A 14873-nucleotide genomic window follows, 5' to 3' on the forward strand; every position below is an offset into this window, starting at 1 on the left:
GGGCGGTCTCGGTGCTGTGTTTGGCTCGGAAGCCAGACTGTGAGGAGTCGAGTGATTTGTTGGTTTCGAGGAAGGCGGCAAGCTGATTGTTGATGGCTTTCTCAATGACTTTGGCAGGGAATGGGAGGAGCGAGATGGAGCGGTAGTTTTTGAGTTCGGTGGGGTCAGCTGTGGGTTTCTTCAGAAGGGCGCTGAGTTCGGCGTGTTTCCAGCTTTCTGGGAATGTGGCGGAGTTGAGGGAGTAGTTGATAACGTCTCGGAGATGGGGTGCTATAATGGAGTTTGCTTTGTTGAAGATGTGATGGGGGCATGGGTCAGTAGGGGATCCAGAGTGGATGGAGTTCATCAGGTGAATGGTGTCTTCTGTGGTGCGCTTGTGGATGGAGCGGGTGTTGAGGAGGATGCATATGATGTGGTTGTTGTTGCTGTTCGCTTTGACGGGCGGAGTGCGGGGTCCGAGACAGGTGAATTTGCAGGCTTGAGAGGTGAAGGGTCCGTGGGTGCGTCTGGGGGTGGCTTGGTAGCAGGCAGGTGGACGTCCGGTGTTGAGTGCAATGAGGGCGGCACTGTCGTATCGCAGTCGGTTGGGTTCTGGCACTGGGCGCGGTCGTGGCGTGGACGGGCGCAGACGGGCTTACCTTTGGCGCGCCTTCGGCACGCCATCAGCGCGTCCGCTGCGCGTCCTGGCGGCATGCTCCATAAGAGGTGAAGAGGGAGGAAGGGGCAGCTGGGAGGCGGGAGCGGGGCGGCAAATGGGAAGGGATGCACAGGCAAGTGGGCGGGCCGCAGGGGGGCAGCGGCGGGAATCAGGGGAAATACAGACGGCGGTAGGGTGCTGGAGAACGAAGAAACCAGCAGGCAGAACCTTCAAAAAAAGAAACAAAACGGGGGAAAGCAGAGAAAGGGCACAGAAAGTGGAGGAGAAGCAGACAGATCAAAAATGGCAGTCACTAGGAGCAGCTGGAGGCGGGGGTCACAATCCCTCAGGAGGAGCCTTGCAGCGTGGGGAGCGTCCGGACCAGGGTCAAAATTAGTTTTTGATTGTATATTTTTGTTACTTTGTTTGATTTGTAGGTAAGGCTGTGGAAGTATTTTCAAATATATCTGTATTAATTCTAAATTGCAATTATTTATTATTAATTGGAAAAACTGTTTCACAATTATGTCATTTAAGTGATAAGTGATTTATATTGATTTTGTACATTTTTGGTTATACCTATTTATTTTTACATTTATAAATACCTGTTTTAGGTAATTTGCATTTCCAATTATTATGCTTTTTTATGTCTATTTATCTATATGTTTAACTATATAAATGTATTATTATGTTGTGATTTCAAATGCTGCATTTTATTTACATTGATTCGTATTTATTTAAGTATTTAATATATTGTGTATGTTTTGTTTTTAGCTGTGATCATTATTAGGTCTTTATTTTACAGTATGGTTATATATATACTTTGATTCTCTACATTTGTTTTATTTTTTTGATTTTGGAATAGTAAATGTGATTATTTTAGGGATCTGCATTTTCTGTACTGCTGTTTAGGTGTGCATGCAAATAATAAATCCAACTCTTCCAAAATCCAACATTTTCACCAATGTTGCTCAATTTAGAGTGGAAATAATATATTTGTAGAGGGAAATAGTAAACCTGCCCCCCTTAAGTGTCTAACATGTTCCCTACTGTTGCATACATTGGAGAGGGAATTTTAAATCTGACATCTCCAAAGTCCTACACTTTCCATGATCGTTCTCAGGTTGTAGTGAACGTAGTAAATATAACCCCTACAAAGTCCAACATATTTACCTCTCTATCTACGGCAATAGTTTCTGAACGTTGGAAGACCTCATGGTCAAACCCTTTAAAAAAGCAAATCTCATCCCACGGAGGCCAGTAATTATAGACCTATTTCACTACTCCGTGCTATTGCTAAGTTAGGTGAGAAGTTTGTAGCTTATTGGCTTTCTAACTAGATGGAAAAGCATAATTTATTGAATGAGACTCAAATGACTTTTAGACAGCATTGTTGAACTTAGTCAGGCTTAGTGACTGCGCTGGATGAGGGTAAAGCTAGACCTTGTCGCCACTTTTTACACAGTGGATCCTGCTTTTCAAATTAAGCGTTGAGAGTGAATGGGTATTATGCTGCTGCTCTCAGCTGGGTTGACTCATTTTTTGATGAATAGGAAAGCAATACTGAAATTACCTTCAATTTCTCCTTTTCTATTTAGTATGTATATGAGACCATTTGCAGCGGTATTCAAAAGAATTGGATATAAAAATATTTTTTATGCAGATGACTCATAGATTTTTCTGGTAGTGAAAAATGTATGGGTAGAGCCTGCTGGGACTGAACTCTTCCAAGACAGAGGTGATTGCCTTTGGAAAAGTCAATCTCTGGCCCCAGTTGATGTGGCCTACCATTTTGGTGAGCCCTCCTATAGCATTAAAAAAAAAGTAAAAAGCTAAGGATTGCCATCTGAGCTGTCTTCCGCAAATAAGTCTGGTGGTCTCTTTCTTGTTTTTTACAACTTAGGCTACTTTATAAGATCTTCCCATTCATCCCAAATAAGGGTACAATGGTTGTGGCTACAGCAGCAATCAACTCCTTGTGAGCTTCAACAAGTGCAAAATGATGTGAGAATGGCACTTTTTAGCATACCTAAATGGGAAAGTGTCTTTGGATTGGTAAGTCCTCTCTTCTGGCTTTCAGTGGAATGACTTACATAATGTAAAACTCAGTGACTTTGTCATAAGGCAGTTCACAGTACAGTTCAAAATGCTACGCAAAATCTGCTAAAAATAAAACTACTAAAAATCTACACTCAGATAACCAACTCCTTCTGCATGTGCAGATGGTGAACTATAACAGAACTTGTGGCAGAACTTTTTTGGTGCTAGCTGCACAGCTGTGGAATTAATGTACAATTTCTCTTCAAGCTCAGACCTGCTTGTTGTCCTTTTTAGAAAAGGTGTGAAAACATATCTGTTTACTTAATGAAGGGCAATAGAGATATCAGGGTATGTATCACTGAAATAATCAGGTGCCAAGAAGCCTTAGGGCAAATGTTGGCACATAAAAATCACAAAATCCAATCAGATCTGTCATTCTGACTCCTCCAGTGTCCAACATTTTCCCTACTGCTGCTTATGATGCAAAGGACATCTTTTCCTAGTGTTGCTTAGGTTGGAGTGAGAGACATATATTTTCTTTTCTTGCTGTATGTGCCTTTTACCTTTGTTTGCATGGGGTTACAACAGTGTGTTTTTAATTGTATATTAAGGGCCTGATTCGGATGCGGTTAGGAAGGCCTCCTAATTGCATTTGCTCTGTTTAAATCGGATCGAGAATGTGTCTTTCCAACCAACTTGGAAACGTTTCCAACCGACTGAGGATGTTGTGAGTTAGGCGTTAGGAATATACAAATCCAAACCCATCGGTATTTGGAATGACCAAGCCGTATGGAGCAGCCTTGTACATCTTTACGGCCCGTGTTTCAAAATGACTGAGTATGAAGCTGGATTTGGATATCAATTCAATTCAATTCAATTAGTCTTTATTTCGACTTTTGAGTCATAAAAGACACAAACATTTAAAAAAAATACATTACCAAGCATTAATATTTACAGGAAAGACATCTTTAGAAATTAAAAATTGTTAGTTCCACAAACAGGGTATTTCACCTTGACCAATAAAAACATAAATAGTATGTTTGGATAAAAATATTTAAAAAAAGATTGTTAAAAGAATTTCCACAATTCATACCATAATAAAATTATATGAGCTACAATGCTTTCATTTTGGTACTGCGGATTAGCCACATCCACTTTAAGAATTTTGCTAGTGCAATCACAAAAACATCAGAACAATCTGTCTGGAAAATCCTCAGAGCTGCTGTCCCAGTCTGAATCCCCTTTTGGATACAGGTTGACCTTATCCATTTAAGACGTGGAGCTTTATACTCTGGGCATTCAAACAGGACGTGAGCTATACTTTCGGTATGTAATATACAAAAGGGGCACAAATGATCATTTTTGCTTATAGACCATTTACTGGTAACTTGGTTGAGAGGAAGGGTCCCAACCCTAAATTGATGGAATAATTTCCTATCAAAAGGCGATGTGATTAAGTCCCAATATCTCTCATACAGAGGAGTATGTTTCAGCTCCAGGAAGACCCTGGTAAGCGAAGGATCAGTGTGTGACTGAAACACCTCCTGTGATACCATCGCCCAATAAGCTTCCCTTAGCTTAGTTTTTGAAGGGAATATGCTCTCCTGGGGGTTATCCCATAGCTCTCTCATACCTAAGGCCTTAAGTAAAGATTTAACCTTCCTGAACCATAAAATGTTGCCCCCTGTGTCCATATTGCGTGTTTCCAGCAGAGCTAACGCATAGTGAGAAAGTTCAGGTGTCACCCACAGTCTCCTCCAATATGCTAGAGGTCTATATCTGCAGATGTCCTGTATGCTATTGCACCCCAAATCCAATCGTAGTGGTACAATAGGTGTGGATTGTGGGAGCCCTGTTATACAGCGAAGAAATTTGTTATGTGACATTTGCAAGTTCGTAATGTCAGAGACCCCCCAAAGTTCTGCTCCATATAACATAGATGATCTAATTTTTGTGTCGTAGATTTTAAGTACTGGGGCCAGTGGTTTAGTAGCTGAGGACTTAAATTCTCTGATTAAAACACCAGTCAACTGAGCATGCTTGGTGTTTAAATGTGACATGTGTGGTTTCCACTGGAGCCTAGAACCTAGTATTATACCCAGATAGCTGAAACTGTTCGTCTGTTCTAGGGGTTCCCCATTCATAAAAACTCTACCCCTTACGTTCTTATTCTTATTCATGACCATGAATTTAGTCTTAGATACATTTACAGATAACCCATGGTCAGTACAGAATTTTTCGAAACAGCCAATTGATTTCTGTAGCCCCTCCTGGGTTTTTGATACTAGGAGAGTATCATCGGCGAACATTAGCAAAGGAACCGTGATACCATTCTGTTTGGGAGCGTCTGTATGGGAGTCTTTATAGTATTCAACTACCCGGTTGATGTATAAAGTGAATATTGTGGGTGCCAGTACACATCCTTGCCGGACGCCTCTTGCCGTTGGAAATCTATCAGTCACCTGACTCTGGGTACCCCATCTCACCTGCGCATAATTGTCTTCATGTAGGTTGATCAGAACTGTAAGCAGTTCTGGGGGCATGCCTTGATCGTAAAGGGCACGCCATAACCTGTCTCGTGGGACGAGGTCAAAAGCAGCCTTTAAATCAACAAAGGCTGCGTAAAGTGAGCCGCCCCCCAAAATCACCCATTTCCAATAAATTGTGGAAAACCTAAAAACTTGATCCACTGTACTGGTGGCTGGTCAGAAGCCAGCCTGAAGCTTGGACATGACCCCCGATTCCTCTATCCAGTTCTGAATCCTAAGAAGTAACATTCTGGCCACAACTTTCTGGATGCAAGCTATAAGGCTTATAGGCCTATAATTAGCTGGGTCAGTACGGTCCCCCTTTTTATAAATAGGTATGATTTCTGCTCCCCGCCACGTATCCGGCAAAGCAGTGCCTTTTACGATGGCATTTGCCAACAGTGTAATGTACGGGACCCAGACTTCTCTATTGTGCAAAAAGAGATCAGCTGGAATTTTGTCAAGGCTCTGCCTTTGGGGATTAAATTGAGGGCATTATCAACATCTTTCATAGTAAACAAAAGTGTACTAGTAGATAATGGACGGATAATTGAATCCAAAGCAGTTGATTGGGAGCAATTATCATTGGCAAACTGAATCCTGAAATACTCTATCCATCGTTCTGGAGGGACAAGATTTTCAGGCACTGGTTTTTGGTTCCCTTTACCCCACCTTACCAAGTGCCAGAATGCCGTCATATCTTTTAATTTGCTAGCTTCCAATAATTCCTCCCAATATTTATTATCCCACGCTTTCTTAGCTTCAAATTGCGTCCTTTTATAATATTTCCTCGCTTCTTGTATGATCTCTCTATCGGTCGATCTTACTGCTAAGGCTAGAGATTTATACGCTGCCCTACATTTTTTGTCATACCAAGACTCGGGTTTCAGTCTACCTTTGCCAGAATGTTTCTTCGTTTGAATACTAAAAAATTTACTTAGTTTAAAAAAAAGGGTTGAATGAATCTGAACTACCCTATTGTCATAATCTACTTGTGATGTCTGTCCCTGTATTTCAACAGTTGCTTCCTTTACCAGAACCTCCACCTCATTAATAATATTTGGGTCATCCAAGCACTCAGCCCATCTTAGCCGCCTTGTGTCATTAGTCATAACAATATCATCTGTTGAGTCAGCTTTCACTGCGCCTTGTCCCTTAAATAGCAGTAGCTCGAGACTAAGCGGGTTGTGGTCGCTCTCAGGTCGTGGAATTATACACATTTCACAGACAGAGGACCAGAGTTCAAGATTCACTATTATATAATCTATTCTGCTTGAACTCATACCGTTATTAAATGTTGGTTCACCCTGCTTGTCCCCTGCTGTTCTCCCATTAACTGCTCGTAACCCATGTTCAAGGGTGAAGGACTTAAGTTGAAGTGCTGCTTGGGTCCACTTTTTTATTGGCGATAAATTTAATGGGGGAATTTGCCAACAAGTATCTTCCTCCTCAGAGAGCTCTAAGTCACTGAGGTCCAGAGGCTCGTAGGTGCAATTAAAGTCTCCACATATAAGTAGGTTTGCACCTCCTCTCCAGGTACTGACATACTGACCCATTGCCTCAACTACCTCTGACATCTTCCCCCCTGGTTTCCCTCTAGCATACACATTAAAAATTATAAGGTCACCAAATAGAGGGGATTTCAACTTTACCACCAATATATCTCTGGAATTTGTTTCAAGTTGAGTAGTTGAATATCTATCATCCTGTTTGATCCAAGTGGTCAGGCCCCCCATTGGTCTGCCTTTGTTTGTGTGTGTTGCCTCAATCGCAAAGTGGAGATACCCAGATCTATATTGTGGTTCGGTGGCCCATATCCTTTCCAAATCGAGCTGTCCGACTCAAATCGGCAGTCGGATTCAGACTTTGGGGGCCCATAGTGGGCCCTTCTGCCCATTGAGCCTTCCCAATAAGGCCCTTGAGGGTACCCATGGGTATACTCTTACCAGCCATGCACAGTGTGGCAGGCAGGGGTTACCCACCACAGGGTGCCCGATTTTTCCCAGCCACCCCTTTCTTCAATAGGAGCCTACTCATTTGGTCGGAACAAAGGCTCCCATTGAAGTCAATGGGAGTCCAACCAAATTGTATTTGTAAGCATCCAGATGCATCGTATTCAGCTGGTTGGACTCTCCAGATCCAATTCGGTTGGAAACCATTTCCAAACCCATTCAGTTGGGAAGCTTTCCAAACCGCATCGGAATCAGGCCCTAAGTTGGAGTTACAATGGTAATTATTTTTTCTTGTTTTCAAGTTGTATGTATTTTTATTTCTGTTTTAGGATTTAATTAAACCAAGTACTTGTGATTATATATTTTTTTTTATTAAAAGGTTTTTAAAAGTCTATTTGTTTTAGGAGTTATTGATTATGTATGTTATTTTAACTCTTATAATTGTATTTTATGTTTTTTTACGTGTTTTTGTTTTATTAACTTTGAGGAATTTTAAATGCAGTCGTGCATTTTCAGATTTTTCTGATTTAATAACTATATTTTATATTTAAATTATGTTTCTTTTTTAATTATATATCTATATATTATATATACACATACATATAGTTATACAGTTTATTATAATTTTCTTTTATTAAATGATTAAATTATCCTTTAATTGAGTTTGGAGTGGGACTAATACTCTGAACCCTGCCAAAGTCCGACATTTTCATAGCTGTTGCTCATTAAGGAGTGAGAATAGTAAACCTGAGCATCCAAAGTCCAATACTTTCCATTCTGTTGCTTTGATTGGATTTTGTTTTAAGTTACATATTTATTCATATGTTTAACTTAAATTTATGTGTACTTTTCTGTATTTTATATACATATATATTATATACATATATATATATATCAATTTGTTGTTAAATTTATCACAGTTAGTTTTAATTATAAAAACGATTAAATATATACCTATCTGTTTTTTCAATATTTTGTCCACAGAATTATTGTAGTCAATATTATTGTACTTTACGTGGTAAATATTTAAAATTGATATTTATTTGAGGATTGGCTTAAAATTGTGAAAATATACTATTCAGTGGGAAACTATAAAACATGTGGAACTGAGAAACCTACTATAAATCCACAAAAACTTTGCAGCAGAATGGGATACTTCTATTCACAAAGCTCTGCTGCTGCTAGTTACCCTAAGACCAACCCAGATCACCACACCTATATGAAGCAATGCCAAGTCCTATAAAACAGACTATTTTTCTATTAGATCATATTAGGATATCGGAAACATATCATTGGTTCCCGGAATGACGTCACAGGAATAGAATACCTGGGGGGATATTCTCAAGCACGTGTGTTAATCATCGCAAAATTTGCTTAACGCAACTTTGCATATCACAGTCTATCGTGGGCAAATAACAGCGTCTTAACGTTGTATTCTCAACATGGCAGCACCATGCAATAGTTCCACAATAACATGCCAAATGATCGCATTAAAACTAACGTGACGCAGGAAAAACGCAAAAATGAACGCATAAAATGTTGCGATGCCCCAAATTACAATACAAAAATCAGTGATAACCAGCGACAGCCCTGCAATTCCCACGCCTCATGCGGGAAAATGCACAATAAAAGCATTCAAAAACAAAAAATACATAAATAAACTGCGTATCACCATGAATGTACCCGGACCGAGTGCAGGGGACAACGCGAACCCCACAAGCCCCACATCCGACCAGGCCAGGACCTCAGGGAAAGGCATGGACAAGAAGAAGAGGAAGACACGGTTCAGACCGCAAGAAAACAGGATCCTGATAATGGAGGTGACAGAACACCATCAACCACTGTTCGTCACCTCCACTGTATCATTGGTGACAAAAAATGGGATCGTGGACAAGGTGAATGCAGTCGGAGTGCTGAGGAGGACAACGGAAGAGGTGAAAAATGTGAAGAGCAAAAACAAGCAGAAACTCGCAAACAACCAGAGGTCAGCAACGCAGACAGGAGGTAGGAGTCCAGTGCCACAGGAGGAGCTGGATGAGATGGAGGAAATGGTCTCCACAGTCATCAGTGTTGAGACAGTGGCAGGATTTGGGGGACCCCACACTGCCGAACAAGTCCTGATGCAACAGGGTGAGTAATGACGAGGGACTGGGGGGACATGGGCTCAATGGAACATATGCACAATTAAGTAGAGCACACTGCACACCCTCAATGACTCTGCAGCATGTCCTTGATCCCCTTGCCACACTGCAGCACATCTTGAAACAGCAAGTAGGCCCCTGTCCAATATGTGCCCAAAGTGGGCCCATCACACACACCACCAATCTCACAACCAACCCATGCTCATGTATCAAATCCAGCAATGCGGCGTGTCTGTGAGCAACTTTGACAATGCGAGTGACACTGCATGACGAATAGCATTGCCCCAGTCAATATATCATGAAACGTTGCACGCAATGACACTGAGGTGACAGAGTGTGGACCACATCTGTAAAGGAGAAGATCACACTCTGACACATCCACGTGCACAAACAACCCCTGACGTCAACAACACATCTGCTGTCAAAACGTGCCCCAGACCCCCAACTCTCACCAAGAGACCAATGTATCCAAGTATGCAACATCTCAGCACTGTAGAGGCACAGAAGTCAAAGGTACACCCCATGACAGGGATATGTGGCCACAAAATCGGAGCTGCAGGGGGCGACTCTCTCAAAATGCTGCACACACACATAACATGCAGAGCACATCAACATTGACAACAATGTGGTACAAACTGCAACATGTCCGAAACAGAACAGGGGAAACAACAGGGTCCGCTTGTCCGTAGAACGGACCAATCCCTCCTGGCATGGCAGGGAAGTGTGAGTTGAAAATGGCCAAGTACAAACACACATCCGAAATGTCGTTGAAATATCCACTGGCCTGCATCAAATAGTCAGCTCCTCGCAAACAGTCACAATGTACAGTGTCATGCAGTCTGTATGTAAACTTGTACAATGCGTCAACATACATGTCAACACAATGTTCACATGCATCTCCCTTTCACATGGCAGAGGGACATTCACCACCTCCTGCAGTGAAGACCAGACAACTCATAAGTGATGATGAAGAGGACCTCCACACCGTTGCCCTACAACAGCTCATGGACATCTACGGCAACTCACATCCAGGAGCAGGGCAGCCCAGCTGCATCCCGGAGACCCCACCAGCTGCACACACCACACACCAGGAGGCACACACCACCACGGCTGGCTCCCAGCACCTTACCCAAGCACACATCGCATTCCAAGGCCAGGTGTTAGACTGCAAGAGGGAGGTGGCTAAACAGGTGCTGGTGGTGTTTGAACTAATGGCAGCCGAACTAGATCACATACACGGGAGTCTAATTCCCATCAGAGACCACTACACTCAACAACGGACACACACACTGCGACATAGACACACACATTTGCACAATTCCAGTACTGAACCACGCCTAGAGCCCCGGGATAATCATTCATACAAGTCCACTCCTCTGAAATGTTGATGGGGGGACGACCGAGCTACATGTCCAAGGTCTTACCCACTGCCTGGGGTGACTAGATTGCATACGCTGTACACAATGTAATGTGGTAGGGCCCGGGGCCACCATGCATACGTAATGAGCACACAGAAACACTGTGATAGTCAGTTGAACGGGCTATGGGCACATGCACCCAGCCACTGTTTATTACCAGGCCCACATGACCAGTAACGCCTTTGCTGAATGGGTGTGGGGTGAGTGTGATCCTGCCCTAAGGGAGTGGTTGGAGCTGGCAACAACTACAACAGTGATCACTATTGAAGCGGAAACAGAAAATACCCACATAACACAAACAACTGTGAGGCATCATGGTGGTAGCCGGAGCAAGTCCAGAGGTCACCCTTATATTCAGTCGGAAGGTTCCATGAGTTGCAGTGGAGATGAACATGCTCATGTGAGAAATTGTCTCAGGTTGTGACCCTTTGGGATATCCCTGCTGCAGCTGCAGTAGGGTGTGTTACACCTGCCACATCTCACCTATCATCGTCCCAGGTCCTCCACATGGCCTGAGGTGACATAGTTGTGTCCGCAGTCCACAGCACAATACTCAGTCATAGCTCCTGGTGTGTAGCTGGACTACCACCTCCAGTCTGCATTCCTGCCTTCTGGTTGTTGCCTCCTGCCCTCCCATTGTCTGTGCCTTCTCCCTTCCGCACACTTGCTTTATCTTCCTCATCATCGTCCCAGGTCTTCCCCACTGCATGAGGTGACACAGTTGAGTTGTCCACAGCACAATACTCAATCAGAAACGGTCCATGAGTTGTGGGGAACTGAATCAGTGACACCTGAAGAGCTGAGCAGGGTATCAAGATGATGATGGCATCCGCAACAGGTGTGTGCAACACTGATAGCCTGGCTGTAAAACTCTTTCGACTCTGGCAGTTGTCGATTGGAGGTGGTCCTGGCGGTGGTGGCGTTAACATCCTGCGATGATGCGTCGTCTGGGCAGATCAGGACTGGATTTGATGTTTGAGCCCTGGTGGACCGCAGTTCAGGCCGGAGGCAGCAACCAGTACAGGGACACAGGCACAAGGCATTGATGACCCCCAGGCCATCGACTCAAAGGCCATACAAAAGTCAGTCAGACTTGGTCCATGACTCGAGCTGCACAGAGTTAGTGGCCCCAGATGCAGTGCAGCCTACACAGGCACACTCCCACGGGACGGTGACTTGCGGTGCACTGATATAGGGGCACCAGAGAAGAGCGGGTCCTCATCGATCTCCAAGGTGAATGTCGTTGAGTGTTTCGGGGGACAGTTGAAGGTGTTCTTCCAGGGCATGATGCAGAGGGTTGAACCAAGCAGAAACAGTTAATATGGAGGTGATGAATGCTACAGACTCATTTTTCACACCAAGTCAGTATCAGCTACATGATGATGAAGACAACCCCCAGGCCATAGACTCAGACGCCACCAAAGTTCTACCAGAGAGTGTCCATGAATTTCGGGGCACAGAGATAGTGGCACCAGAGCTGAAAGGGGATGCAGTCTGCGATGAGGCCTGTACAATGGTATCATCTCTGCCATGAATACACCAAGACTCAGTTCCAAATGTGCGACCTACTGGACCGTAGAGTGGGCCGGAGCCTGCGGTCATTGCGGGCCAAGCTGTGGCGATGATTTGTGGTTGATGGAGGAAGAACCACCGGAGCTGAGCGTGTTCGACGATGCTGTGTCCTGCTTGGTCAGGACTGGATTGGATTTGTATGAGGCTGGGTGAACCGCAGTGTAGGTAGTATACAGATTACTCTGCGGTTCTGGTACTGCCGAAGGCAGTAGTGAGCAAGTGACCAAAGACATGTGTCGTTGGAATGCTATGCACAGAGTCGGTGGCACCACATTGTAGGGAGTACAGTGACATAAAACATCCCATTCACATATGGACTCGGCCATCATGAAATCAAGACTGAGTTCCAAATGTATGACCTACTGGACTGCAGTGTGGGCCGGAGGCAGCGGTGGAGTACGCCAACGAGAAAGGAGTAATGTGGGCCTGTCTCGCAGAGGCTAGCGATGGTCTGAGAAGGCTGCCAAGGTCCCGGCTTGGAGCTTGTGCTGGCATGTGGTGAGCCCTCCTTGACGCACGCTGGTGTCGGTAGGTGTGCAGTGAGGCCTGGGTGCACAGGGGCGGGCAGAACGGTTCTGGGCACCATCCACCTGGGGTGCAGCTGGGGCACAGGATAGCAGGCACCAACGTTCAAGGCCTCGGCCTCATGGCAGGGTGAGAGGCGCCGCCCCGGCAGACACGTTGGCCATTGCGGAAGAGAACCACGCTCAGAGCAACTGACTTTTTATTCACACCTCTATGCTGGTCTGGCGTACCCCGGGCCAGCCCACTCAGCTCACGCTTACAGGGGGGACGTAACAAGCTACTCTTCTGCGATCTTCCCCACTGGCTGAGGTAACATGGTTGTGTCCACTGTCCAGTACAATCCAAACACCAGCAGTGTATATTGACATGGAAATGTCCCCTTCGCACATGCCTGGTACCCACCTCTCCCCACATTCTGTTATTGTGTGGCTGCGGTGCCATGCAGTTGCTGGCTTGTGTACATGGCTAACCCAGGTTGCCACAGTAAGTTGTGTTTTCGTGTCTGGTATGTGGGCATGTTGGTTGTCATGTTGTATGTGATTTTGTAATGTGTGCATTCCCAGAGCCGTGAGTTGTATTTTGGTGGAGGTGAGGTGTGTTGTGTGTTGAGTTGCTACTTACCGACGAGCAGTGTATAGCCATAGGTGCCAACCTCAAAGCGCTAGTTGATGATGGACTGTCGGAAGATGAGGGAATCATGCCAACTGCCTGGGTAGTTGGCGACAACATTTGTAAAGAGTCCCCGGTGGTCCACTATTGCCTGCACATTGATGGAATGGGTGTGCTTCCTGTTGTGATGATTGTGTGCAGTGGTGGCAGGGGGCACGAGGAGTACATGTGGGCAATCAATTGCCCTCAACCCGTTTGGGAAGCCAGCAATGGCGAAGAAGCCTTGGTTGGTCTCCAGCTGTTCCTGCGCAGTGTGTGAGAAGTGCCGGTGCTGGGGTACAGAGCTAATGATGGCATCCAATACACATGTGAGCAACTTGGATAGGTCTGGCTGTGTGACTCCTCCGATTCTGGCAGTTGTTGTTCGGATGGTACCAGAGGCCAACAAGCACAGCACAGCCATCGGCTTTGTCTGCAAGGGATGTTGGTTGTCCGCTGTGTTGGTACCGCCAGCCTATGGGCAATGAGGATCAGGATGCAGAGGATGGTTGTCCTTTTGGGCCTGTAGTGGGCAATGTTAACCTCTGGTGTTGAGTTTGTGGGGCTGGTGCGTTTTCCGAAGCTCCGCTGTCTTCGGCAGGACTAACATTTTTTGGCCCTCTAGCTGAAGTGTTACGACTTCCCACAGGCAGAATGAATGAGCGATTTTATGTGCTGGCCTGAGAGTAAATGGCCTCTAAGGCATGACCCCCCTGAAGATTTATCTAAACACTAGGGTTGAACAGATTGCCTAACCAATGTTTCTACTTAGAAGTGTAGAGAGGTTAAAAGAAAAGAATTCTGACTTACTTTGTTTATGTAACAGCATAGGAAATTCAATAGACTTTTTATAGTGGCACGGGCATCTGTAGTCTGAAATAGAATTGAAGGTACAAAGTGAAAAACAAGCATTATATTTTACAAAATTGATGATGACTTTTGCTTTGACCCCAAATATAGTTCAGTTCAGATAAAAATGGTCACCAGATGGATCAACCTAATTTAACTTCAACTGAAAATCATCTAGTTTCTTTAGGAAATCTTGACTACATAGGAGATTGCAACAGCTGAATTTATATTAACGTTGAAATAGAATTAAGGGAGAACTTCAGCCCGTAACTTACCCTCTACCTATAAGGTTTCTTCCAGAAATCCGAGGATTTTTAGTTACCTGTGAGCTCGGAATAAGTCCCAAAGAACCCACAAAAAACATTTCACAGGCAAAACGTTAATTATGCACATATTTTTATAGTGCTTTCAAATTCATTTGCCACTAGTAAAGTGTTTACTCCTATCAGTCCTCATCATTTTAGACTTGTTCAACATCTGCTGACACCAGATAAATAATATACACTTTGGAAGACTCAACTCGAGTGTGACCCCACTCCCACCCAGACCTTCAAGATGCTACA

General features: G+C 44.3%; 1 protein-coding gene across 1 annotated transcript in view; it reads right to left on the reverse strand.

Moving 5' to 3' along the window:
• LOC144769215 (uncharacterized) overlaps positions 1–14873 on the reverse strand; it is a 222402-nt gene that overhangs the window by 176618 nt on the left and 30911 nt on the right. Inside the window, exon 3 of the mRNA XM_078653256.1 lies at positions 14272–14334. Within this exon, the coding sequence (XP_078509382.1) occupies positions 14272–14334 (63 nt within the window). The remainder of the gene's footprint in view (positions 1–14271; positions 14335–14873) is intronic.

The sequence above is a fragment of the Lissotriton helveticus genome, chromosome 7 (genome assembly GCF_964261635.1).
Source record: "Lissotriton helveticus chromosome 7, aLisHel1.1, whole genome shotgun sequence".
NCBI classification, from domain to species: Eukaryota; Metazoa; Chordata; class Amphibia; order Caudata; family Salamandridae; genus Lissotriton; species Lissotriton helveticus.